The sequence below is a fragment of the Oncorhynchus masou genome, chromosome 12 (genome assembly GCF_036934945.1).
Source record: "Oncorhynchus masou masou isolate Uvic2021 chromosome 12, UVic_Omas_1.1, whole genome shotgun sequence".
NCBI classification, from domain to species: Eukaryota; Metazoa; Chordata; class Actinopteri; order Salmoniformes; family Salmonidae; genus Oncorhynchus; species Oncorhynchus masou.
The window spans coordinates 153-27,861 of NC_088223.1; the positions used below are offsets into that span (position 1 = coordinate 153).

The 27,709-nt window shown below is 44.5% G+C and overlaps 1 protein-coding gene across 1 annotated transcript in view; it reads right to left on the minus strand.

Annotated features, from left to right (window-relative positions):
* Positions 1 to 2,220: 2,220 nt before the first annotated feature.
* The window catches only part of LOC135549445 (serine/threonine-protein phosphatase 5-like), a 35,174-nt gene continuing 9,685 nt past the window's right edge, over positions 2,221 to 27,709 (minus strand). The window contains exons 3-13 of the mRNA XM_064979413.1: positions 21,614 to 21,761; positions 21,342 to 21,463; positions 18,582 to 18,647; positions 18,353 to 18,451; positions 18,130 to 18,235; positions 12,998 to 13,140; positions 8,290 to 8,377; positions 8,155 to 8,195; positions 7,860 to 8,038; positions 5,557 to 5,638; positions 2,221 to 4,097 (exon numbers count right to left, since the gene is read on the minus strand). Of these exons, the coding sequence (XP_064835485.1) occupies positions 4,035 to 4,097; positions 5,557 to 5,638; positions 7,860 to 8,038; positions 8,155 to 8,195; positions 8,290 to 8,377; positions 12,998 to 13,140; positions 18,130 to 18,235; positions 18,353 to 18,451; positions 18,582 to 18,647; positions 21,342 to 21,463; positions 21,614 to 21,761 (1,137 nt within the window). The 3' untranslated portion in view covers positions 2,221 to 4,034. The remainder of the gene's footprint in view (positions 4,098 to 5,556; positions 5,639 to 7,859; positions 8,039 to 8,154; positions 8,196 to 8,289; positions 8,378 to 12,997; positions 13,141 to 18,129; positions 18,236 to 18,352; positions 18,452 to 18,581; positions 18,648 to 21,341; positions 21,464 to 21,613; positions 21,762 to 27,709) is intronic.

Consider the following 27,709-nt stretch of genomic DNA (forward strand, 5'->3'; position numbering starts at 1 on the left):
GGTGCCTCTTCCTGTTCTGGCGGCGCTCGGAGTTCGTTAGCTGCCATCGATTCCCTTTCCGTTTGTTTCTGTTTATTGGGTAATTGGGTACACGTTTTGAGTTAGTGTTTGTTTGTAGGCTATTTAAGGGCACTAGGCCCGCTGGGTATTTGTGCGGGCTTGTTTTCTGTTACAGTGCCTTGCGAAAGTATTCAGCCCCCTTGAACTTTGCGACCTTTTGCCACATTTCAGGCTTCAAACATAAAGATATAAAACTGTATTTTTTTATGAAGAATCAACAACAAGTGGGACACAATCATGAAGTGGAACGACATTTATTGATATTTCAAACTTTTTTAACAAATCAAAACTGAAACATTTGGCGTACAAAATTATTCAGCCCCTTTACTTTCAGTGCAGCAAACTCTCTCCAGAAGTTCAGTGAGGATCTCTGAATGATCCAATGTTGACCTAAATGACTAATGATGATAAATACAATCCACCTGTGTGTGTAATAAGGTTCCGTATAAATGCACCTGCAATGTGATAGTCTCAGAGGTCCGTTAAAAGCGCAGAGAGCATCATGAAGAACAAGGAAACACACCAGGCAGGTCCGAGATACTGTTGTGAAGAAGTGGATTTGGATACAAAAAGATTTCCCAAAGCTTTAAAAACATCCCAAGGAGCACTGTGCAAGCGATAATATTGAAATGGAATGAGTATCAGACCACTGCAAATCTACCAAGACCTGGTCATTCCCTAAACTTTCAGCTCATACAAGGAGAAGACTGATCAGAGATGCAGCTAAGAGGCCCATGATCACTCTGGATGAACTGCAGAGATCTACAGCTGAGGTGGAGACTCTGTCCATGGGACAACAATCAGTCGCATATTGCACAAATCTGCTTTATGGAAGAGTGGCAAGAAGAAAGCCATTTCTTAAAGATATCCATAAAAAGTGTTGTTTAAAGGTTGCCACAAGCCACCTGGGAGACACACCAAACATGTGGAAGAAGGTGCTCTGGTCAGATGAAACCAAAATTGAACTTTTTGGCAACAATGCAAAACATTATGTTTGGCGTAAAAGCAACACAGCTCATCACGCTGAACACACCATCCCCACTGTCAAACATGGTGGTGGCAGAACATGGTTTGGGCCTGCTTTTCTTCAGCAGGGACAGGGAAGATGGTTAAAATTGATGGGAAGATGGATGGAGCCAAATACAGGACCATTCTGGAAGAAAAACCTGATGGAGTCTGCAAAAGACCTGAGACTGGGACGGAGATTTGTCTTCCAACAAGACAATGACCTAAACATAAAAGCAAAATCTACAATGGAATGGTTCAAAAATAAACATATCCAGGTGTTAGAATGGCCAAGTCAAAGTCCAGACCTGAATCCAATCGAGAATCTGTGGAAAGAACTGAAAACTGCTGTTCACAAATGCTCTCCATCCAACCTCACTGAGCTCGAACAAGGAGGAATGGGAAAAATTTCAGTCTCTCGATGTGCAAAACTGATAGAGACATACCCTAGCGACTTACAGCTGTAATCGCAGCAAAAGGTGGAGCTACAAAGTATTAACTTAAGAGGGCTGGAATAATTTTGCACGCCCAATGTTTCAGTTTTTGATTTGTTAAAAAGTTTGAAATATCCAATAAATGTCGCTCCACTTCATGATTGTGTCTCACTTGTTGTTGATTCTTCACAAAAAATACAGTTTTATATCTTTATGTTTGAAGCCTGAAATGTGGCAAAAGGTCGCAAAGTTCAAGGGGGTCTGAATACTTTCGTAAGGCACTTGCTACACACCATGGACTTGTGATAAACTATACGTGTATATGTCAAAACACACCATGGACTGGTGATAAACTACACACTCTATATGTCAAAACACACCATGGACTGGTTATAAACTATACATAGCTTTTGGTATATCTCAAAACACACCATGGACTGGTTATAAACTATACGTGGTATATGTCAAACACACAATGGACTGGTGATAAACTATACATAGCTTTTGGTATATGTCAAAACACACCATGGACTGGTGATAAACTACACACGGTATATGTCAAACACACCATGGTAATGAACTATACTGGGCAGTTGGTAGATGTTGAGGCACACCAGGGTAATAACCCTTTGTTGGTTCATGTCTAAACACCCAATTGACATGTAATAAACTATACATGGCTGCATCAGCAAATATATTGGTACTTCTTTAAAGTATATTTCATTCAAAATCATTGGACTGAAAGTTTATTCAATAACTTTTTTTCCAAACATGTACACAGAAAGTATTTATATATATATATATATACACACACACACTTCAGTGTATAGAATGATCTAAAAAGTTGAAGGGACACTTTTTTCCAAACATGTACACAGAAAGTATATATATACACATATATATATATATATATATACACACACACACTTCAGTGTATAGAATGATCTAAAAAGTTGAAGGGACACGGCAGCTGGGCGCTTGGTGTCTGGACGTCTGAGCCAAACATCTGCAAATGGGCAACGTCACTGGTAGACAAACAGTGGAGCTGGTTGGAGCATCACACCAGTGCTTGGCATTGCAGCAAAGCAGGTTGGGAGAGAAGAGGGGTTGTGCAGGAGCTACCAGGAGACTGATGGGCTGAGCTGAAGAGTTAACATGGAGAGCAGCAACAGGTAGAGAAAAGATGCAGTAGTGCAAAACAACAGAACAAGGATCAGCTTTGTTGAATGTGATAAACAACATACGTGTACAGCATGTGTCTAAACCATCTGACTAGTAGGAATGAACAGCACCGTGCAGAGTGAGACTGGAGTCAAATAACCAGGCTCATGTTTTCTCCTGAAGATGGAAACATAGCTACATTTTCTACTGTAAAAAAATACTTTTAAAAAACTATGTACCAATACTGTAGCACATATTGCTCTCACAACCCAACCAGAGACACGATAAATCGAACAGTAGGTCAACCAACAGTCTGTTTTACAGTAGCAGAACAGTTTTACTGCTGTGACAGCGCAGATCATTCCAATTCTTGGTACAAACCAGCTCCATACAGTATCAAAACTGTACCATGGAGGCTGCTGATGGGAGGATGACTCATAATAATGGCATCAATGGAATGGTATCAACCATGTGTTTGGTACCATTCCATTGACTCCATTCCAGCCATTATGATTAGGGTCAGAGCCAGTATTGAGCCATCCTCCCCACATACAGTATGGTTAGGTACAGTATGATTAACCAGTCTAATCACTACAAACCCAGCAGCTCCAAAATGGATGCTTCAACACCAAACTGGCAGGGGTGGTTGGTTATCAATAGCCACGATCTGGCTATTGGCCATGACCCTACCATGTTGTCTCTTCCTGCCTTAAATACCATGTTGTCTCTTCCTGCCTTAAATACTATGACCCTACCATGTTGTCTCTTCCTGCCTTAAATACCATGACCCTACCATGTTGTCTCTTCCTGCCTTAAATACCATGACCCTACCATGTTGTCTCTTCCTGCCTTAAATACCATGACCCTACCATGTTGTCTCTTCCTGCCTTAAATACCATGACCCTACCATGTTGTCTCTTCCTGCCTTAAATACCATGACCCTACCATGTTGTCTCTTCCTGCCTTAAATACCATGTTGTCTCTTCCTGCCTTAAATACCATGACCCTACCATGTTGTCTCTTCCTGCCTTAAATACCATGTTGTCTCTTCCTGCCTTAAATACCATGACCCTACCATGTTGTCTCTTCCTACCTTAAATACCATGACCCTACCATGTTGGATACTCTGAAAGAAACAGTAGGGATTATCGGAACTGGACACAATTCACTTCCCCTTTCTGCAGAGCAGTAAGGTGACAGCGATATGGTGAAAGCTCCATCACTACAGAGATCAAAGAGTTTGGGCCAAGGGGAAGGGAGCTACTCAGGCACGGCTGGGCGAGAGAGATCCAATGGAGCACACTATGGACCAGTAGACAAGGGCATGTTGTTGGTTAGGGTCGGGGGTCAGACTGAGTGACTTGGGCTTGGCCTCTACATCATCCCCATCTGCATCAGGGAGTTGGCGTACGCCATGGGCTTCACATTCGGATGAGGCTGTGGAGGGGAAAGAGAGAGACAGAGAGAGACAGAGAGAGACAGCGAGAGACAGAGAGAGACAGAGAGAGAGACAGAAAGACAGAAAGAGACAGAGAGACAGAAAGAGACAGAGAGACAGAAAGAGACAGAGAGACAGAAAGAGACAGAGAGAGACAGAGAGACAGAAAGAGACAGAGAGACAGAAAGAGACAGAGAGACAGAAAGAGACAGAAAGAGACAGAGAGACAGAGAGACAGAGAGACAGAAAGATAGAAAGACAGAAAGACAGAGAGACAGAGAGACAGAAAGACAGAAAGACAGAAAGAGACAGAGAGACAGAAAGAGACAGACAGAAAGAGACAGACAGAAAGAGACAGAAAGAGACAGAAAGAGACAGAGAGAGACAGAGAGAGACAGAGAGAGACAGAGAGAGACAGAGAGAGACAGAGAGACAGAGAGAGACAGAGACAGAGAGAGACAGAGACAGAGAGAGACAGAGAGACAGAGAGAGACAGAGAGAGAGACAGAAAGACAGAGAAAGAGACAGAGAGACAGAAAGAGACAGAAAGAGACAGAGAGACAGAAAGAGACAGAGACAGAGAGACAGAGAGACAGAAAGAGACAGAGACAGAAAGAGACAGAGACAGAAAGAGACAGAGACAGAAAGAGACAGAGAGACAGAAAGAGACAGAGAGACAGAAAGACAGAACAGAGAGACAGAGAGACAGAGAGACAGACAGAAAGAGAGACAGAGAGAGACAGACAGACAGAGACAGAGACAGAAAGAGAGACAGAGAAAGACAGAGACAGAGAGACAGAGAGACAGAGAGAGACAGAGACAGAGAGAGACAGAGACAGAGAGAGACAGAGACAGAGAGAGACAGAGAGACAGAGAGAGACAGAGAGAGAGACAGAAAGACAGAGAAAGAGACAGAGAGACAGAAAGAGACAGAGAGACAGAAAGAGACAGAGAGACAGAAAGAGACAGAGACACAGAAAGAGACAGAGACACAGAAAGAGACAGAGACAGAGAGACAGAGAGACAGAAAGAGACAGAGACAGAAAGAGACAGAGACAGAAAGAGACAGAGAGACAGAAAGAGACAGAGAGACAGAAAGAGACAGAAAGACAGAGAGACAGAAAGAGACAGAAAGACAGAGAGACAGAGAGACAGAAAGACAGAAAGAGACAGAAAGACAGAAAGAGACAGAAAGACAGAAAGAGACAGAGACAGAAAGAGACAGACAGACAGAAAGAGAGAAAGAGACAGAAAGAGACAGAAAGAGACAGAGAGAGACAGAGAGAGACAGAGAGAGACAGAGAGAGACAGAGAGAGACAGAGAGAGACAAAAAGAGACAAAAAGAGACAGAGAGAGAGGTTCATGATAGTAAGGAGATGTACTGACCACAGCAGTGAACTGGGTTAGTATGGACTGGCTCACAGTAAGGACATATCATATATAATGGATGTACTGACCACAGCAGTGAACTGGTGAAACTGTGGTTTGAGGTCTGATCCACTGAGATGGATGTACGCTCCTTTGTTACACATCTGATCACTGTGGTGGTGGTGGATATATATATGAGAGAGAGAGGTGGATGGGAGGGAGAGAGAGAGAGAGAGAGAGAGAGAGGTGGATGGGAGGGAGAGAGAGAGAGAGGTGGATGGGAGGGAGAGAGAGAGAGAGAGGTGGATGGGAGGGAGAGAGAGAGAGAGAGAGAGAGAGGTGGATGGGATGGGAGGGAGAGAGAGAGAGAGAGAGGGAGGTGGATGGGAGGGAGAGAGAGAGAGAGAGAGAGAGAGAGGTGGATGGGAGAGAGAGAGAGAGAGAGAGAGAGAGGTGGATGGGAGGGAGAGAGAGAGAGAGAGAGAGAGAGAGGTGGATGGGAGGGAGAGAGAGAGGTGGATGGGAGGGAGAGAGAGAGAGAGAGCGAGAGAGAGAGAGAGAGAGAGTGGATGGGAGGGAGAGAGCGAGAGAGAGAGAGTGGATGGATGGGAGAGAGAGAGAGAGAGAGGTGGATGGGAGGGAGGGAGGGAGAGAGAGAGATAGGTGGATGGGAGGGAGGGAGAGAGAGAGAGAGGTGGATGGGAGGGAGAGGAGAGAGAGAGAGAGGTGGATGGAGGGAGGGAGAGAGAGAGAGAGGTGGATGGGAGGGAGAGAGAGAGAGAGAGGTGGATGGGAGGGAGAGAGAGAGAGAGAGAGAGAGAGTGGATGGGAGAGAGAGAGAGAGAGAGAGAGAGAGGTGGATGGGAGAGAGAGAGAGAGAGAGAGAGGTGGATGGGAGGGAGAGAGAGAGAGAGAGAGAGGGAGGTGGATGGGAGGGAGAGAGAGAGAGAGAGAGAGGGGATGGGGAGGGAGAGAGAGAGAGAGGATGGGATGGGAGGGAGAGAGAGAGGTGGATGGGAGGGAGAGAGAGAGAGAGAGCGAGAGAGAGAGAGAGAGAGGTGGATGGGAGGGAGAGAGAGAGGTGGATGGGAGGGAGAGAGAGAGAGAGAGCGAGAGAGAGAGAGAGAGAGGTGGATGGGAGGGAGAGAGCGAGAGAGAGAGAGGTGGATGGGAGGGAGAGAGAGAGAGAGAGGTGGATGGGAGGGAGGGAGGGAGAGAGAGAGATAGGTGGATGGGAGGGAGGGAGAGAGAGAGAGAGGGAGGAGGGGAGGGAGAGAGAGAGAGAGAGAGAGGTGGATGGGAGGGAGAGAGAGAGAGAGGTGGATGGGAGGGAGAGAGAGAGAGAGAGGTGGATGGGAGGGAGAGAGAGAGAGAGAGAGAGAGAGAGGTGGATGGGAGGGAGAGAGAGAGAGAGAGAGAGAGTGGATGGGAGAGAGAGAGAGAGAGAGAGGGGAGGGAGGATGGGAGGGAGAGAGAGAGAGAGAGAGAGGTGGATGGGAGGGAGAGAGAGAGAGAGAGGGAGGTGGATGGGAGGGAGAGAGAGAGAGAGAGAGAGAGAGAGGTGGATGGGAGGGAGAGAGAGAGAGGTGTGGATGGGAGGGAGAGAGAGAGAGAGAGAGCGAGAGAGAGAGAGAGGTGGATGGGAGGGAGAGAGAGAGAGAGAGAGGTGGATGGGAGGGAGAGAGAGAGAGAGATGGATGGGAGGGAGGGAGAGAGAGAGAGAGGTGGATGGGAGGGAGGGAGAGAGAGAGAGAGTGTGGATGGGAGGGAGAGAGAGAGAGAGAGAGAGAGGTGGATGGGAGGGAGAGAGAGAGAGAGAGAGAGGTGGATGGGAGGGAGAGAGAGAGAGAGAGAGAGGTGGATGGGAGGGAGAGAGAGAGAGAGAGGTAGATGGGAGGGAGAGAGAGAGAGAGAGGTAGATGGGAGGGAGAGAGAGAGAGAGGTGGATGGGAGGGAGAGAGAGAGGTGGATCGGAGGGAGAGAGAGAGAGAGAGGTGGATGGGAGGGAGAGAGAGAGAGGTGGATGGGAGGGAGAGAGAGAGAGAGAGGTGGATGGGAGGGAGAGAGAGAGAGAGGTGGATGGGAGGGAGAGAGAGAGAGAGGTGGATGGGAGGGAGAGAGAGAGAGAGGTGGAGGGGAGGGGGAGAGAGAGAGAGGTGGAGGGGAGGGAGAGAGAGAGAGGTGGAGGGGAGGGAGAGAGAGAGGTGGAGGGGAGGGAGAGAGAGAGGTGGAGGGGAGGGAGAGAGGAAGAGAATACTGTTACTGTCATCTTAAACTAAGGCTTTAGGGGGGTGGCATTTGAAAGTCTTACAATATATGTTTTTATTTTAAATATGGCAATGCAGATGGAATCACTAAAATTGGATTGCATAGTGAGTGTTGCCATAGTTACCAGTAGTTGGGTGCTGAGAAGACTGTGATGCACTTCCCTGAGTGTGTGACCTCATAACCCTCTGCCTTGACCTCGTGACTGCGGACGATGTAATCCAGATTGTTCTGGTCAAGGAACCGCTCGGTGACATCCGGCCCAAACTGACAGCTCACACCTCGCTTAGACACACACCGGCCATTCTGAGACAGATTGAGGGGAGGAGAGAAAGTAGATAACTGTACTACATGATGTCATTTATTTGAAGCAGAGTTGATGACAGACTGTATTTCGAGTGTGGTGCAAGGAAACACCAAACCTGTGGCTGTGGATCTGACCAGAGAAGATCACACATAGGACCTGAAGAAAACAACAAACAAACAAACTTATTCCTTGGTCCGAAACAGGACAATAAAGATATTGATGAAGATATTGATTCATTGATTGATTTTACCAGAGTCGGGGGGCTGTCGGTTCCTGTCGATCTTCTTCAGATCATCCAACGTCACTCCGTCCTCACTGAAGAGCCCCCCGTGCATCACCTGGCACAGACAACACAACTTTAGATAAGTCGTCAAATGTCGTTGTACCACTGGAAGCCTAACAGGGAACCTACCATGTCCAGTTGTACCACTGGAAGCCTAACAGGGAACCTACCATGTCCAGTTGTACCACTGGAAGCTTAACAGGGAACCTACCATGTCCAGTTGTACCACTGGAAGCCTAACAGGGAACCTACTATGACTGTTGTTACACTGTGCCAGAGATTAGGTGTCGGAGGTTCGAGGTCAAGGTTACTTACCAGGGTAGAATCTCAATTGCATACTCCTCACCTCCTATGCCAATGGTTCTGAGGGACCATTGGCTTTCTCATTTAATGGGTTTTGAGAAGGAGGCGAATAGAGAGGACGCGAGGAGTATGCAATTGAGATTCTTCCCAGGACTTTGCAGTTGATAAGGTATGTGAGAAAACAACTGCTTCAAAGGGGGTGTGACAGTTATCAAAACTTCTGTGAAGTAACCCTATCCTCGATGAGGGGAGGAATCTGCCCTTCACCTACTAACAAATTGACACGCTTCTTGACGATTGGATTACTATCCGTTTCCGAGTCACGGAGGAAAGACGGACGGACCTTTGCCCAAATGAGAAAAGGCCCAGGACTTTGCCGTTGATGCATTGTGCCAAAGGTTAGGGGTGTGGGAAAAATTCACTTGAACGGCCCTCCAACTGGTGATTATTAGTGAGAAACTGCTTTATCATCCAACAAGTTTACCACTTGCAGCTCTCCGACGTCATTTGTCAACAAAAAAGACAGCAAGCATGGCAGCATCTTCAGCAGTTGTTTATGGTAAGAACACAATACAAATGGTTGTTACATTTATTGTATTAAGAGAAAGCAGCTTGAGATATACTTATGGTTCATGCTAAATTGTAATTATTTCATCTCTATGGCCTATTTATTGACTTACCTCCCTACTCTTCTACATTTTCACACACTACATAGATTTTCTTAATGTGTTATTTACTGTATGTTTGTTTATGTGTAACTGTTGCTTTTGTCACACTGCTTTGCTTTATCTTGGCCAGGTCGCAGTTGTAAATGACAACATGTTCTCAACTGACCTACCTGGTTAAATAAAAGGTGAAATTAATTCATTAATAAATGGTAAAAAAAGAGCAAAACAATCAAAAGCCTTCATGTTTGACAGTATTTCCCTGGGCTCCCGAGTTGCGCAGCGGTCTAAGGCACTGCGTCTCAGTGCAAGAGGCGTCACTACAGTCCCAGGTTCAAATCCAGGCTGTATCACATCCGCCTGTGATTGGGAGTTCCACAGGGCGGTGCACAATTGGCCCAGTGTTGTCCGGGTTAGGCAGGGGTAGGCTATCATTGTAAATAAGAATTTGTTCTTAACTGACTTGCCTAGTTAAATAAAGATTACATTTAAAAAATAAAATGAGGGTTCTATGGTAATAAAGTACCCATAAAAACACTGAAATACCATGGCCCATTTTTAAAAGGTTGTTTTTTTAAAAAGATGACCTCCCTATCGTAAACTTGGGAGGGACGAGAGGAATCATGACAAAATATATTTTGGAGCCAAATCTGTTTATTTGGGCAAGTAGCCTCACTGGCTGTGCGTTGTGTTGTAAGTCATCAGGGGCCCGGCTGCAGAGCACACAACTCTGCTCTCCCCAGAACTGGATCATTATTAATTGATATGCATTTTTACATAATCCTCCTCTCTTATTAGGTCTTGGCATCTGTATGTTGTAGGTAGGTTGTAGCCTACATTGTGTTTCACAACACCTGACTTCACAACAACATGGCAGCGCTTGGAAGTAGGCATAATGGCAGGCTGTACAAGTTCACCTCTGGCCTTCACTATGGCCATGGAAGTCATCATCAGGGCATCGAGATGGGTGGTCGGCGGTGAGAGAACTAAGGAAGGGCTCCGTCTCCCACCTATCCGAGCACACATGGATGACATGACTACACTGACCACCACTGCAGCATGCACCAGGCGGCTACTTACAAAACTGCAGGATAACATCAAGTTGGCCCGGATGAAAATCAAGCCAAGCAAATCTCGAAGCATCTCCATAGTCAACGGACAGCTTAAAGATGTGAGGTTCTGCATTGGAGATGACTCGATACCAACGGTGTCTGAGCAACCCATCAAGAGCCTGGGTAGATGGTACAACGAAAGCCTCCGGGGATAAAGATCAAGGGCAGCAAATAAGGCAGGATATCGCCGACGGTCTTGAGAACATCAACAAGACCCTACTGCCTGGGAAGCTCAAGCTTTGGTGCCTACAGTTTGGACTTCTCCCCCGGGTAATGTGGCCACTCACCGTCTATGAGGTCCCAATAACAACAGTGGAGAAGATGGCGCGAACCATTACCTCATACGTGAAGAAATGGCTGGGTGTCCCACGATGCCTGAGTAACATCGGCCTCTATGGCAAAGGGGTCCTTGAACTACCTCTTACAAGTCTAACGGAGGAGTACAAGTGCTCTAAAGTAAGACTTCAGATGACATTGAAGGACTCCAAAGACCAGACCATTAGCAAGGCTGCACCTCCCCTACAAACTGGACGGACATGGACATCATCCAAGACTGTGCAGCAAGCAACATCAGCCCTGAGACACCAAGACATTGTGGGGAATATCCAGCATGGAAGAGGAGGCTTTGGCCTGACAGCAAGCAAACCAACGTTCCATAAGGCAACAACATCTGAACGCAGGAAGCTGGTGGTCGAGGAGGTGCGCAGACAGGAGGAGACAGCAAGAAGTGTAAAGGCTGCCTCTCTTGCTAAACAAGGGCAATGGACGCGGTGGGAAGGCCTGGAGAGGAGAAAGATCAACTGGAGTGAGCTTTGGCAAATGGAGGCAAGCAACATCAGCTTCATCATAAGAGCTGTTTATGATGTGCTTCCATCACCAAAAAACCTACATCAATGGTATGGCGAGGACTCGACCTGCCCCCTCTGCCCAGCTCCAGCAACTCTCAGGCATATAATGACAGGTTGCAAGACCAGCCTCTCACAAGGCCGCTACACCTGGAGGCACAATCAGGTCCTAAAGAGCCTGGCTGCAGCACTTGAGACCAAGAGGAGTGCAACCAATTCATTACCTCCAAAAACAAGCAATCCCGTCAAAACAACAACATTCATCCGGGAGGGACAGAAAAGGCCCAAGCATCCTCCTAAGAAGCCAGAAACTGGACACCTAGCCATGGCCCGGGACTGGAAGATGCTTGTCGATATTGGCCAGCAACTCATTTTTCCACTTGAGATTGCTTCTACCAACCTTAGGCCAGACATGGTACTCTGGTCCCCTTCACGAAAGGCTATGTACATCATAGAGCTCACAGTCCCGTGGGAAAACTCTGTTGAAGAGGCCTACGAGCGTAAGAAACTGCGTTACACAGAGTTGGCAGCAGATGCAACTCAGTGTGGCTGAAATGCAAAAGTCTGGCCAGTTGAAGTGGGATGCAGAGGATTTGTGGCTTCTTCCACCATCAGGCTGATGAAAGAACTTGGAATCCATGGACAGGCTCTGCGGCAGACCGTCAGAGCAGTTTCTCAAGCAGCTGAAAGAGGCAGCCAGTGGATCCGGATCAAACGGAAGGACCCTTGCTGGGCTATAAATTCATGACCCCCCACCCCCACCTGAAAACTCATTTCAGATCCCTCCAACTTGAGGAGGGCATATGAGGTATGCGGTCAACTGTAGGGCTGGCTCAGGGAAGAGGACGCCCCTGCCTTGCATAGTCCCGTGGGACATCTTAATTGGGCATGGGACACAAGGTAAGGCTTGATCACCCTTTAGCTGGCCACCTTTGATGAGGGTGTTTAGTGATTAAAGGCCGAAACACCCACTGATTCGAAGGCACACTACTGAGGATGTGTCCCAAAATTGACATCTTAACCCAGTCTAAGAAACTCTCACTCTGTCAACATCATGGCAAATCTCATGCGAGTGCATTCCATCTATTGGCACAATGGACAGTTTTTAACATCTCGTCCCGTGTTTTATGATTCTGTTAATAATGGAAACAGGCTAACTATACACGTTGTTCCTTAATAAACTTTGCTCAGCTTTGTTCTTTGGACAAATCTTTCCAGATGTCTTCATATTGTTTGCTCAATTTCACTTCTTGTTGCCTGTAATATTTGTAATTCAAAATAAAGCTGTGAGAGAGACTTGCCAAAATACTGACTTTCAGAATTGTTCCTATTTGAAAGCTGCAACTTTAGGACAATACCTTTAACTTGTCTTAATGCTTTTGATAGGCCACTTAAAATGAGCAAGATTTGGCTTCTGGCTGTTTGGTTTTGCGGGCTATAGCAAAGGAATAAGCCAGGAATAAGGAAAAAGCCACTTGACATGGCCCTGCTGTGGGCTGCCTGGCCAGCTCTTTAATGCCAGACAAGTTGAAATACTCTATACACAGTCTGTGACATCAAGATGTTGGACAGTCATCTTCGATATCCGATATTGTGATTATGGCCCAACCCTATTTCCCAGTTCAAAACGTGAAAGTACCAACTCATATTTACGACCTTCCCACTTGGTTATGAATGCAGCATCACCTACCAGGGCTTGCCGTTGATGCACTGGGCTAGAGATTAGGGGTCACAGGTCAGGGTTACCTACCAGGACTTTGCCATTGATGCACTGGGCTAGAGGCAGCCACTGGAAGACCTCACTGAAGAGAGTGAACATCTGAGCGGTGTACTTGGCCTTCACCTCCCCCTCAAAACCATACATCTGGTTCATGTTGTCAGTCTCATGGTTACCTAGTTACACAGAAACATATGGACATTAGTTAAAAATACAATTTACCCTTCTCTAAGCCATGCCCCAGAATTTTGGGCAAAATGAATAATGGCAATGCTCTGATGGATACCAACTGTGGTCGAGTCCGACACCTCAGACAAGCTTACATTTCAAACCCTTGGAAGCCCAGGGGGGCAAAAACAGAGATTTCTTCCCAAAATAAATGCTTTAAAAATGGCTAAATAATTGAACAGTGCATATATTTAGATACATAAAATACAGCCTGTTGAAGTGGGGTTTTTTTAATCCTAAATTATACTGTTGAATTGTTTGTTAGCTAGCTGGTATCTAGTCATGGTGGGTTTCAGTGCATTCCTCTGGATGTTTGCAACACAGCCAAATAACATTGTTTTTTTTGCGGGTAGTATTGACCGAAGTGAGCTGATTTGAAGACAATGATAAATGACAACCTTAAGCACCAATAATTTTAGCGAAGCTTCATTGATTGACTATATTTCTGCCCAATGACCACTGATCTTCTTGAAATCTAGCTGGGTAGATAGCCAATGAGCTGAGGTATGTAATGGTTTTGGGTTGGACCACAATTCCTTGTTTGTAATCGCACGCGCAGGGAACTCCATTCTCGCCTTGACGATCAGAGGAGTTCCTGTAAGGCTTTTTACGCGCAGCTGATTTCGGAAAGTTGTAGTTCCAACGATTTCATTGAAGATATCATGGCAAATAAATCATGTAAAGCGAAGTCAAACTAAAGTGAAAGTGAGAGATATTTTGTTTGAGGAATCTTGGAGTGTTATGATTCAAACAAACTGAGGAGCTGTTTCTGCAAGGACAGGACGTACTTCTGGACGGGTAAGTGCTAATACCGTTTTATGAAATATAAAAATATATATATAAAAAAAATTGCAATGAAATGTATAGTTTGTGTGTGTATGTATGTATGTATGTATGTATGTGTATGTATACGTATGTATACATACACACACACACACACACAATGGCCGGGGTTGAATGGAACACCTTAGTGACTGTTCCCTCCGCTCTATACAATCAATACATATCTGTTTATTTTATGTGATGATAAAAGGCTCATACAACACAAATATTTTTTTAATGTTTTCTTTCACAGTGACAGCAACTCCGACTGGGAGCCCCCGGTGCCCGCTCTACCTGTGCCCCCAGTGGTGTTCATATGCCACAGTTCATTACTGCAGGCATGACTGTGCCTCAGGGCCAAAAGGGCACAGCATGGAGGCGTCGTTGTGTTCTGTGTCGCATGACCTGCACCACTTGTTCAGTTTGCCTCTGCTTTACATCAGAAAGACACTGCTATGGGACATGGCACAGGCAGCAAAATATTATGACGGGGACTTCCAAGGGGTGTACTGTTTTTTTTTATTTTTTATATTTATTTTCTAATATTTTTTTAAACATGTATTTGTGTGTGTGTGTGTTAGAATTACTTTTTGATATGTTGTGTATAGTTATTTGCACTGCTGTATATAGTTATAGGTCATTTCACCAATTCGGCCACTTGGGTACATTTGGGCAACTTGTGTGGGACACCTGGGTGACTTCATGCTAAATGTCATGTTGCTGACCCATTCCTGAAGTTATCAGTCTGAAACTTTGCACACCTACAGTGGCCCTCTTGTGTTATCCATCAAAATTATCTCCAGCATCTGACTGTGTGGCTATTCTAGTACATGTGAAAGATGATACTACAACAATAAAAAACAGAAAACGTATGCTCTTTCTTTCTCTTTTCTTCCACCATATCTGTGTTATATTCTCCTACATTCAATTAACATTTCCACAAACTTCAGAATGTTTCCATTCAAATGATACCAAGAATATGCATATCCTTGCCTCTGGGGCTGAGCTACAGGCAGTTAGATTTGGGTATGTCCTCAGGCGGAAATTGAGAACAAAGGGATGCATCCATAACAGGTTTAATAAAGCCTCACTTGAAAAAGCCAAACTGTCCTCTATGAACATTTGAACATCTTGGCCATGTTCTGTTATAAACTCCACCCGGCACAGCCAGAAGAGGACTGGCCACCCCTCAGAGCTTGGTTCCTCTCTAGGTTTCTTCCTAGGTTCATGCCTTTCATGATAGTTTTTCCTAGCCACCGTGCTTCTACACCTGCATTGCTTGCTGTTTGGGGTTTTAGGCTGGGTTTCTGTACAGCACTTTGGGACATCGGCTGATGTAAAAAGGGCTTTATAAATACATTTGATTGGTGCTAAATATCTCAAACGAAAAGTATCATTTTTGGGACAAATCACTTGCGCAAAGCTCAACCTCGTTTAGATCTATTATTGAATAATGTGGTGATTGAGCAAGTTGAGGAGACTATACTGCTGGGTGTAATCCTAGATAGCAAGCTGTCATTGTCAAAACATATAGACTCAATGGTGGCTAAAATGGGAAAGGACATAGGTAAATTGCAGTTGGTCCAGAATAAAGCAGCACCTATCGCACTTAGAAGCACACAGAGGGAAAGTGTCAGTAACATACATGTCAGTCTCTGCTGGCTTTAAAGTTCAGGACAGATTTACTGCATCACTATTGGTCTTTGTGCGAGGTATTGATGTGTTGAAGGTACCGAACTGCCTGTTCAAGCAATTGGCACATACAGTACCAGTCAAAAGTTTGGACACACCTACTCATTCAAGGGTTACCCTTTATTTTTACTACTTTCTATATTGTAGAACTATATCAAGGGAACACCCCCCTGAAATTGACAAAAATGAATGGGATCATGTTGGCACCATACGAAACATAAACACGATGTACAATACCACTCAATTGGACGACATTTCATTCAAAGTTGATTGCAAATGCCAAGTGTAACACTGCAAAAAATCAAATAGATGGCGAGTGCGCTCTACCGTAATTTTTCATATTGCAAATGTAACACATGTCAAGATCCAAGAGTAAAATGTTGAAAATATGGAGAAAAAAAAAAATCACAAATGTATAACCCCATTAAGGCTTCAGGTTGAATTTAGGGGAGCAGGAAATGTATTCCTATGGGGAGAGAAGTCATTGCAAACTGTTTGATGTAAACACCATCACCAATTGTACAATGTACGATTTCTCTTAAATTACGATAGATAGATGGCTGGTTCTTTTTTCCCGAACACCGTAGGTTTATGTACTTTGACGTGAAGCGGTCAAATTAGAACTCTATTTTCATTTTTTACCTTTAATCCCAGAAAAATGGCCATAACTCAAAAACCGTTGAGGCCTCAACGCCATCTTGTTCGGGGCCAACAGCCCATTATGCCAAACCTATGCTCACCAAGTTTTGTTTTCGAAGTATTTTCTATTTAGGAAAATAGGCCACGTCGTGATTGGTGATGTTTTGTACATTTGCAATATGATTGCATTCGCCCTCTGGTGGGATTTACCGGGACAGAGGAAAAATGGCCAAAATGTTCAAATTTAATAAAACGGAAACCGAATGTCCGAGAGACTTTGTTCGATGACTTCCCGGAAGATCCGGCCCCTGTGCACAGCCCGCCGCCATGCGCAAATTTTACAAATGTTCACGGACGTCTAGTAAGGGACTTTTGACTGGTACTGTAGTTTAGACACTAATCGGTACAAGACATACAACCAGATGTCTCTTCCCAGTCCCCAGGTTCAGAACAGAGGCTGGGAAAGGCACCATTTTTAAATAGAGGTAACTCAAGCTAGCAATAAGCATAGATAAATAAAAAATAAAAAAAAAACAGATAAAAGAAGACCTTACTGCACAAAGGGGACTTTAGAGAGACAGCCATTTTAGAAACACTATCGTTCAAAGGTTTGGGGCTTCTTAGCTTTTCTTTCAAAAACAAGGACATTTCCATTTTTGTCCATTAAAATGGGTTAGGGATCAAAAATTAGGGATCAAAAATACAGTACTGACATTGTTAATGTTGTAAATTACTATTGTAGCTGGACATTATTTATGGAATATCTACATAGGCTTACAGAGGACCATTATCAGCAACCATCACTCCTGTGTTCCAATGGGACGTTGTGTTAGTCAATCCAAGTTTAATAATTTTAAAGCTAATTGATCATTAGAAAACCCTTTTGCAATTATGTTAATTAACACAGCTGAAAACTGTTGTCCTGATTAAAGATGCAATAAAACTGTCCTTCTTTAGACTAGTTGAGTATCTGGAACATCAGCATTTGTAGGTTCGATTTCAGGCTCAAAATGGCCAGAAACAAATACCTTTCTCCTGAAACTCATCCGTCTATTCTTGTTCTGAGAAATGAAGGCTATTCCATGTGATACATTGCCAAGGAACTGAAGATCTCACACAACGCTGTGTACTACTCCCTTCACACAACAGAACAAACTGTCTCTAACCAGAATAGAAAGAGGAATGAGAGGCCCCGGAGTGTCTAATTTGAGAAACAGACACCTCACAAGTCCTCAACTGGCAGCTTCATTAAAATAGTACCCACAAAACACCACTCTCGACGTCAACAGTGAAGAGGCGACTCCGGGATGCTGACCTTCTAGGCAGAGTTCCTCTGTCCAGTGTCTGTGTTCTTTTGCCCATCTTAATCTTTTATTTTTATTGGCCAGTCTGAGATATGGCTTTTTCTTTGCAACTCTGCCTAGAAGGCCAGCATCACGGAGTCGCCTCTTCATTGTTGACGTTGAGATTGGTGTTTTGCGGGTACTATTTAATGAAGCTGCCAGTCGAATTTACTTTTCTTTCAAAATCAAGTGAACCCAAATTTTCGAATGGTAGTGTATATTGTATTGTAATTTACACTGTACCATGTATTAGACCTAGATATGGTGTGTATGTACTGATATGTTGGCTGTGTGAGACATGTTAAATATATGTATTTCAGTCCTTGACTAATAATGTACTATGTATTATGTCATATTTCATGTGGACCCCTGGTAGAGTAGCTGATGCTTTTGTAGTGGCTAATTGGGATCCTAATGAATACCAAAAATCCAAATACTGACCTCTGAGGAGGTAGAAGGAGTCAGGGAGGAGCAGCTTGAAGCCAAACAGAGTCAGGATGACCTCTAGGGAGAATGAACCACGGTCCACAAAGTCTCCATTAAATAGCTGTGTTCTATTGTTAAGTGTTATAATGTACATTTCAATGAATACTAACACACACGGTTTACTGCACATGTCACCGTTTACTGCACATGTCACTGTGGCTGTGACTGAACAGGATACATAGGGGTTGGTCTCAGAGGGTAAGCCATTCAGCTCAAAGATGTTTATAAGATCGTAGAACTGTCCATGTGTGTCGCCACAAATGGTTATCTTTTCTGTCTGTTGGGGAGAAAACAGAGGACAGACAGGTTTAGGCACAGGGACAGTTCATCTGCTGAAGGGGATAATCATCTTGACAATTGGAGGAAGAGTAATACCAGAAAGTCAACAAATATCATGGATGTCTCACCTCTTTTAATGTGATCTCAATAAGACTGGGTAGTTTGGATAAGAGTTCTTTGACTTGGATCAGAATCTGAAAGGATACATTTTATTAGTTAATACAAATATGGGATTACATGTTTTATATAAGGGTTTTTATTTCATAAGGTTTAGGACAATGCGTAAGTTTAGTAAACTGGGGGTTCCCGAGTGGCGCAGTGGTCTAAGGCACTGCATCGACGGTGCTTGAGGTGTCACGACAGACCCGGGTTTGATCCATGACTGTGTCACAGCCAGCTGTCACCAGGAGACCCTTGAGGCGGCGAACAATTGGCCTCATCAGTCTACACACAATACCCCATAAAGACAAAGAAAAAACAGTTTAGGAATTTTAGAAAATGTATACAAAAAAAAAGAAAAACTGGAATTAAAAATTGAGTTTTTGTGCCCCCCCCCCCCCCCTTGGGTTGTGCCGTGGCGGAGATGTTTGTGGGCTATACTCGGCCTTGTCTCAGGATGGTAAGTTGGTGGTTGAAGATATCCCTCGAGTGGTTTGGGGGCTGTGCTTTGGCAAAGTGGGTGGGGTTATATCCTTCCTGTTTGGCCCTGTCCGGGGGTGTCCTCGGATGGGGCCACAGTGTCTCCTGACTCCTCCTGTCTCAGCCTCCAGTATTTATGCTGCAGTAGTTTATGTGTCGGGGGGCTAGGGTCAGTTTGTTATATCTGGAGTACTTCTCCTGTCCTATTCGGTGTCCTGTGTGAATTTAAGTGTGCTCTCTCTAATTCTATCTTTCTTTCTCTCTCTCGGAGGACCTGAGCCCTTGGACCATGCCTCAGGACTACCTGACATGACGACTCCTTGCTGTCTGCAGTCCACCTGGCCATGCTGCTGCTCCAGTTTCAACTGTTCTGCCTTATTATTATTCGACCATGCTGGTCATTTATGAACATTTGAACATCTTGGCCATGTTCTGTTATTATCTCCACCCGGCACAGCCAGAAGAGGACTGGCCACCCCACATAGCCTGGTTCCTCTCTAGGTTTCTTCCTGGGTTTTGGCCTTTCTATGGAGTTTTTCCTAGCCACCGTGCTTCTACACCTGCATTGCTTGCTGTTTGGGGTTTTAGGCTGGGTTTCTGTACAGCACTTTGAGATATCAGCTGATGTACGAAGGGCTATATAAATACATTAGATTTGATTACAGCCTCGGGTCTTCTTGGTAATGACGCTACAAGCTTGGAACGCATGTATTTGGGGAGTTTCTCCCTTCTCTGCAGATCCTCTCAAGCTCTGTCAGGTTGGAAGGGGAGTGTTGCTGCACAGCTATTTTGAAGGGCTCTGCAGAGACATTCGGGTTCAAGTCTGGGCTCTGGCTGGACCATTCAGAGACTTTCCCGAAGCCAATCCTGCTTTCTCATAGCTGTGTTCTTAGGGTCGTTGTCCTGTTGGAAGGTGAACCTTGGCCCCGGTCTGAGGTCCAGAGCAGTATGGAGCAGGTTTTCATCAAGGATCTCTCCATACTTTGCTCTGTTCATCTTTCCCTCGATCCTGACTAGTCTTCACGTCCCTGCCGCTGAAAAACATCCCCACAGCATGATGCTGCCACCACCATGCTTCACCGTAGAGATGGTGCCAGGTTTCCTCCAGAAGCGAAGCTTGGCATTCAGGCTAAAGAGTTCAATCTTGGTTTCAACAGACCAGAGAATCTTTTTTCTCATGATCTGAGAGTCCTTTAGGTGCCTTTTGGAAAACTCCAAGTGGGTTGATGTGCCTTTCACTAAGGAGTGGCTTCCCTCTGGCCTGATTGGTGGGTGCTGCAGAGATGGTTGTCCTTCTGGAAGGTTCTCCCATCTCTAGAACTCTGTCAGAGTGACCAGCGGTTCCTTGGTCACCTCCCTGAACAAAGTCCTTCTCCCTCGATTGCTCAGTTAGGACATGAAGACAGCGCTAGGAAGAGTATTTGGTGGTTCCAAACTTCATCCATTTAATAATGATTTAGGCCACTGTGTTCTTGGGGACCTTCAATCCTGTAGAAATGTTTCAGTACCCTTCCCCAGATCTGTGCCTTGACACAATCCTGTCTCAAAGCTCAGACAATTCCTTCAACCTCATGGCTTGGTTTTTGCTCTGACATGCACTATCAACTGTGGGACCTTACATAGACAGGCGTGTCCCTTTCCAAATCATGTCCAATCAATTGAATTTACCAAAGTTAGACCCCAATCAAGTTGTCGAAACATCTCAAGGATGATCAATGGAAACAGGACGCACCTGAGCTCAATTTTAAGTCTCATACCAAAAGGGTCTGAATAATTCTGTAAATAAGGTATTTAAATTTGCAAACATTAAAAAAATGTTTTGCCTTGTCATTATGGGTATTGTGTGTGTAGATTGATGAGGAAAAACATTTATTTAATACATTTTAGAATACGGCTGTAACGTAACAAAATGTGGAAAAAGTCTCTGAATACTTTTCGAATGCACTCGATATTATTTAGCAAATGTAAAGACAACATCAAAATTAACAATAGTGTGACAATATTAGCCTATCACTTGTGAATGACATAATTCTCCTGTCTTGTGATCTAAACTGTATATCTCCCTCTCAATTTTTATTCATTTGTAAACATTTCTAAAAACATAATTCCGCTTTGACATTATGGGGTGTTGTGTGTAGGTCAGTGACACAAAATCTCAATTGAATCCATTTTAAATTCAGGCTGTAACACAACAAAATGTGGAAAAGGTCAACGGGTGAGAAAACTTTCTGAAGGTAATGTATGTGTACCTGATAAGCACACTTTCTGTGCAGTTTATTCTGGTCTTTGAAGCACTCTATCATCTCTTTCATGAACCTCATTGTCACCTTCCCTTCTTCCAGCTTCGGTCCTGTGTACTGGTCCTCGATCACTGCATGGTGGCACAATCAATCAACCAACCAACCAACCAATCAAATGTAAAAAGCCCATTTTACAGAGACATTTGTCACTAAGAGCTTTATGATAAACAATATTTTATTAAAGTAATTAATCATAAAATATGAGATGAGAAACCACTCACTCATGTTTTCGATGTCTAGGGAGTCTACGACTGATCTCTTCATCTCGTCGCTAGCAATGGCTCTCTCGAAGGCTTTCTGTTTCACGATCTTGTTGCACTCCTGGTACTTCATCTTAGCGTCCTTATCGTTAGGTCGCACGCGCACTACCTAACCCCACAACAATAGGCAAACACACAGGGACAGGGGGAGGAGCAGAACTAGTCAGTCACATAGCAGCATACCACCTTGGATCCCACTGCTGGATTGGTCCTGGATGGAAAACCAGATGCCTCACCAATTCCAAAAACAAAACAAAAACACACAAAAAATAATTATTTACCTCAAATCTGAAATCTACAATAGAAGCTAGCCAGTTTACTGGCTAACGTTAGTGTTGAGATTTTAATCAAGGTTTAACGTGAATGATTCAATAATTACACTCAGAAACTTAACCATTAGGGATTAGAGGTTATGTAGCATGGATAAGGGGTAATTGGAAATGATAACCATTGTGGAAGAAGGAATGTATGTGTGTGTGTCTAAAGTAAGCAAAGAGTCTCATTAACCTATGTTTGAAACAACTCACCTATAACTTTGTGGCGATAAAATAAGACAGCGAGAGCCCCTCCAGGTTTTCCTTATCTGGAACTGTCTGCTAAGTGGTAATAAACTATGGTGAGACTTCAGGAGTTAATCCAGATATATTGTGTGTCAGGTATGTGCTCTAGTGAGTTGGAATTAACTTTTGAACCAGATTTGTCCTGGTCGAGAGGAGGAGATACATTTTATAACCTTTGACGTCATATTTGATATATAAACTGTTGTACAGGGTTCTATGAGCAGCGCTCTCGAGAATAAATGCTATTGCCTAATTTTGGTAGACTGGTCTCTGTCTATTTTATGCAAATAAGGATCTTACAAATTCTCAGGAACAGACAGAGTGATTTTAATTGAATTGGTTAATGAACACATATAGGAATTGTAAAATTCCTTTAACAGTTAGTATTCAGCTAACCACGGTTTGTGGTCATCTGCTATCCTTTAGCTTGAAAATCTATTGCCAGTTGTGAACAACGCGACTCAGACAAGAACATACCAGACCTATTTTTCTCTCCATATCCCCGGATTCCAACCGCAAGCTCTGGACATTTACACCTGGATCTCGCAGCTAGCTAGCTGCGATCCGTGTGACTATTGGCTTACGTCGATCCCGGAGCAAACATCAATTGTTCTGGAGCTAGCCAGCTGAAGGACTACACCGACGTTATCTGCCCGAAGGAGTTATCCAACTGGCCCCTCCGTCGCGACGTTACCAGAATGCCCATCTGCGGCCTGCTCATCGCTAGCTGTATTATCGGCTGCTATCTGAATAGGTCTATTGGACAATTTTTCTTGGGTCAATATAACTATATCTATTTTGCCACTTGGATTGATCCCCTCTACCACACGGAACCCCACTAATCTTCCGCTAAAAACAGACCTCCATCCTATGCTAGCTTGCTACCAATGTCCCGGCTAGCTGTCTAAATCGCCGTTACGCCAACCAACCTCACTACTCACTGGACCCTTACGATCACTCGACTATGCATGCCTCTCCTTAATGTCAATATGCCTTGTCCATTGCTGTTCTGGTTAGTGTTTATTGGCTTATTTCACTGTAAAGCCTCTAGTCCTGCTCACTATACCTTATCCAAACTTTCAGTTCCACCTCCAACACATGCGATGACATCACCTGGTTTCAATGATGTTTCTAGAGACAATATCTCTCCTCATCACTCAATACCTAGGTTTACCTCCACTGTATTCACATACCTTTGTCTGTACATTATACCATGAAGCTATTTTATCGCCCCCAGAAACATCCTTTTACTCTCTGTTCCGGACGTTCTAGACGACCAATTCTCATAGCTTTTAGCCGTACCCTTATCCTACTCCTCCTCTATTCCTCTGGTGATGTAGAGGTGAATCCAGGCCCTGCAGTGCCTAGCTCCACTCCTATTCCCCAGGCGCTCTCTTTTGATGACTTCTGTAACTGTAATAGCCTTGGTTTCATGCATGTTAACATTAGAAGCCTCCTCCCTAAGATTGTTTTATTCACTGCTTTAGCACACTTTGCCAACCCGGATGTTCTAGCCGTGTCTGAATCCTGGCTTAGGAAGACCACCAAAAATTCTGAAATCGCCATCCCTAACTACAACATTTTCAGACAAGATAGAACGGCCAAAGGGGGCGGTGTTGAAATCTACTGCAAAGATAGCCTGCAGAGTTCTGTCCCACTATCCAGGTCTATACCCAAACAATGAACTTCTACTTTTTTTAAATCAACCTCTAAAAACAAGTCTCTCACCGTTGCCGCCTACTATAGACCACGCACTGCCCCCAGCTGTGCTCTGGACACCATATTTGAACCGATTTCCCCCCCATCTATCGTCAGAGCTCGTCCTGATCGATGACCTAAACTTGGACATGCTTAACACCCCAGCCATCCTACAATCTCAGCTTGATGCCCTCAATCTCACACAAATTGTCAATGAACCTACCAGGTACCACCCCAAAGCCGTAAACACGGGCACCCTCAGATATCATCCGAATCGACTTGCCCTCTAAATACACCTCTGCTGTTTTCAACCAAGATATCAGCGATCACTGCCTCATTGCCTGCATCCATAATTGGTCAGCGGTCAAACGACCTCCACTCATCACTGTCAAACGCTCCCTGAAACACTTCAGCAAGCAGGCCTTTCTAATCGACCTGGCCAGGGTATCCTGGAAGGATATTGATTTCATTCCGTCAGTAGAGGATGCCTGGTTATTTTTTTATATGCCTTCCTCACCATCTTAAATAAGCATGCCCCGTTCAATAAATGTATAACCAGGAACAGATATAGCCCTTGGTTCTCTCCAGACCTGACTGCCCATAACCAACACAAAAACATCCTATGGCGTTCTGCATAAGCATTGAACAGCCCCCGTGATATGCAACTTTTCAGGGAAGCTAGAAATCAATATACACAGGCAGTTAGAAAAGCAAAGGCTAGCTTTTTCAAGCAGAAATTTGCTTCCTGCAACACAAACTCAAAAAAAGTTCTGGGACACTGTAAAGTCCATGGAGAATAAGAACAACACTTCCCAGCTGCCCACTGCACTGAGGATAGGAAACACTGTCACCACCGATAAATCCACTATAATTGAGAATTTCAATAAGCATTTTTCTACAGCTGGCCATGCTTTCCACCTGGCTACCCCTACCCCGGTCAACAGCACTGCACCACTCCACAGCAACTCGCCCAAGCCATCCCCATTTCTCCTTCTCCCAAATCAAGTCAGCTGATGTTCTGAAAGAACTGCAAAATCTGGACCCCTACAAATCAGCCAGGCTAGACAACCGGGACCCTTTCTTTCTCAAATTCTGCCGAAATTGTTGCAACCACTATTACTCGCCTGTTCAACCATTCGTGTTGTATGAGATTCCGAAAAATTGGAAAGCAGCTGCTGTCATCCCCCTCTTCAAAAGGGGGGGTCACTATTGACCCAAACTGCTACAGACCTACATCTATCTTACTCTGCCTAGCCTTTTCTAACTGCCTGTGTATATTGGTTTCTAACTTCCCTGAAAGCCAAGTCAACAGACAGATTACCGACCATTTCGAATCCCACCATACCTTCTCCGCAATGCAATCTGGTTTCAGAGCTGGTCATGCGTGCACCTCAGCCACACTCAAGGTCCTAAACGATATCTTCACCGCCATTGATAAGAAACAATACTGTGCAGCCGTATTCATTGACCTGGCCAAGAATCTCGACTCGGTCAACCACCACATCCTCATCGGCAGACTCGATAGCCTTGGTTTCTCAAATGTTTGCCTCGCCTGGTTCACCAACTACTTCTCTGACAGAGTTCAGTGTGTCAAATCGGAGGGCTTGTTGTCCGGGCCTCTGGCAGTCTTTATGGGGGTGCCACAGGGTTCAATTCTTGGACCGACTCTCTTCTCTGTATACATTAATGATGTCGCTCTTGCTGCTGGTGAGTCTCTGATCCACCACTACGCAGACGACACCATTCTGTATACTTCTGCCCCTTCTTCGGATACTATGTTAACAACCCTCCAGACGAGCTTCAATGCCATACAACTCTCCTTCCGTGGCCTCCAATTGCTCTTAAATACAAGTAAAACTAAATGCATGCTCTTCAACCGATCGCTACCTGCACCTGCCCTCCCGTCCAACATCACTACTCTGGACGGTTCGGACGTAGAATATGTGGACAACTACAAATACCTAGGTGTCTGGTTAGACTGTAAACTCTCCTTCCAGACTCACATCAAACATCCCCAATCCAAAGTTAAATCTAGAATTGGCTTCTATTTCGCAACAAAGCATCCTTCACTCATGCTGCCAAACATACCCTCGTAAAACTGACCATCCTACTGATCCTCAACTTTGGCAATGTCATTTACAAAATAGCCTCCAATACCTTACTCAATAAATTGGATGCAGTCTATCACAGTGCCATCCGTTGTCACCAAAGCCCCATATACTACCCACCACTGCGACCTGTACGCTCTAGTTGGCTGGCCCTCGCTTCATACTAGTCTCCAAACCCACTGGCTATAGGTCATCTACAAGACCCTGCTAGGTAAAGTCACCCGTTATCTCAGCTTGCTGGTCACCATAGCAGCACCCACCTGTAGCACGCTCTCAGCAGGTATATCTCTCTGGTCACCCCCAAAAACAATTCTTCCTTAGGCCGCCTCTCCTTCCAGTTCTCTGCTGCCAATAACCGGAACGAACTACAAAAATCTCTGAAACTGGAAACACTTATCTCCCTCACTAGCTTTAAGCACCAGCTGTCAGAGCAGCTCACAGATTACTGCACCTGTACATAGCCCATCTATAATTTAGCCCAAACAACTACCTATCCCCCTACGGTACTTATTTATTTTGCTCCTTTGCACCCCATTATTTCTATCTCTAATATCTCTTCCACTGAAAATCTACCACTCCAGTGTTTTACTTGCTATATTGAATTTACTTTACAAACCATGTCCTTTTTTTTGCCTTTACCTATCTTACCTCACCTCATGTGCTCACATCGTATATACACACACTTGTTTCTACTGTATTATTGACTATGTTTGGTTTACTCCGTATGTAACTCTGTGTTGTTGTATGTGTCGAACTGCTTCGCTTTATCTTGGCCAGGTAGCAATTGTCAATGAGAACTTGTTCTCAAATTGCCTACCTGGTTAAATAAAGGTGAAATAAATAAATATAGACAGTATTAAATAAAGGTCTCACATTGTGTAATTTCCGGTCACAACTTGCAGACTCGTTTACGTGCTGCTGTGCGTTTTGTTGCCAACCTTACTTTGCTACCTGACAACTTTACGGTTTTTACTTTTTAATTACCGTTTACATTTTTAGTTTTCCCCTAACTCAACTTTTTTACTCCGGACGTTTTATCTGGACATGGTTCCTCAGGACGTCCACCAGCCAAAGCTAAGTAGTAACATTAACATGATGCCTTCTAATTGCAGTCGCTGTAGAACGATCACCTTATGGCGAGGATAGCTGTGCTTCAAGAACAGCTTCAGACGCAATCGTTAGGCAGAGGGTAATTTCAGTGTAGGAAAGGATGAAACAGCGTCTGTACCACCAGTAAATACAGATAGTATAAATCCCCTCGCACAGTCCCTGCAGCAGGACAACTTTCTCATGGCTTCTGGAGGGAAATGCTGTAGGAATGCTCACCCGGTGTCGCTCATTCAGCCAACAAACTTTCAACCGGTTCTCCCCATTAAGCAACGGGTCGGAGTCAGAGGCCGAGCCTTCTCGTCTCTACTCCTCCCGTTAAGGGGTCTGAGACGCCGAAGCTTCCCACCATTAGCTCTGACAAATTGAAAACCCTAGTCATTGGCGACTCCATTACCGGCAGTATTAGACTTAAAACGAATCATCCAGCGATCATACACCGTTTACCAGAGGGTAGGGCTACCGACGTTAAGGCTAATCTGAAGATGGTGCTGGCTAAAGCTAAAACTGGCGAGTGTAGAGAGTATAGAGATATTGTTATCCACATCGGCAGCAACGATGTTAGGATGAAACAGTCAGAGATC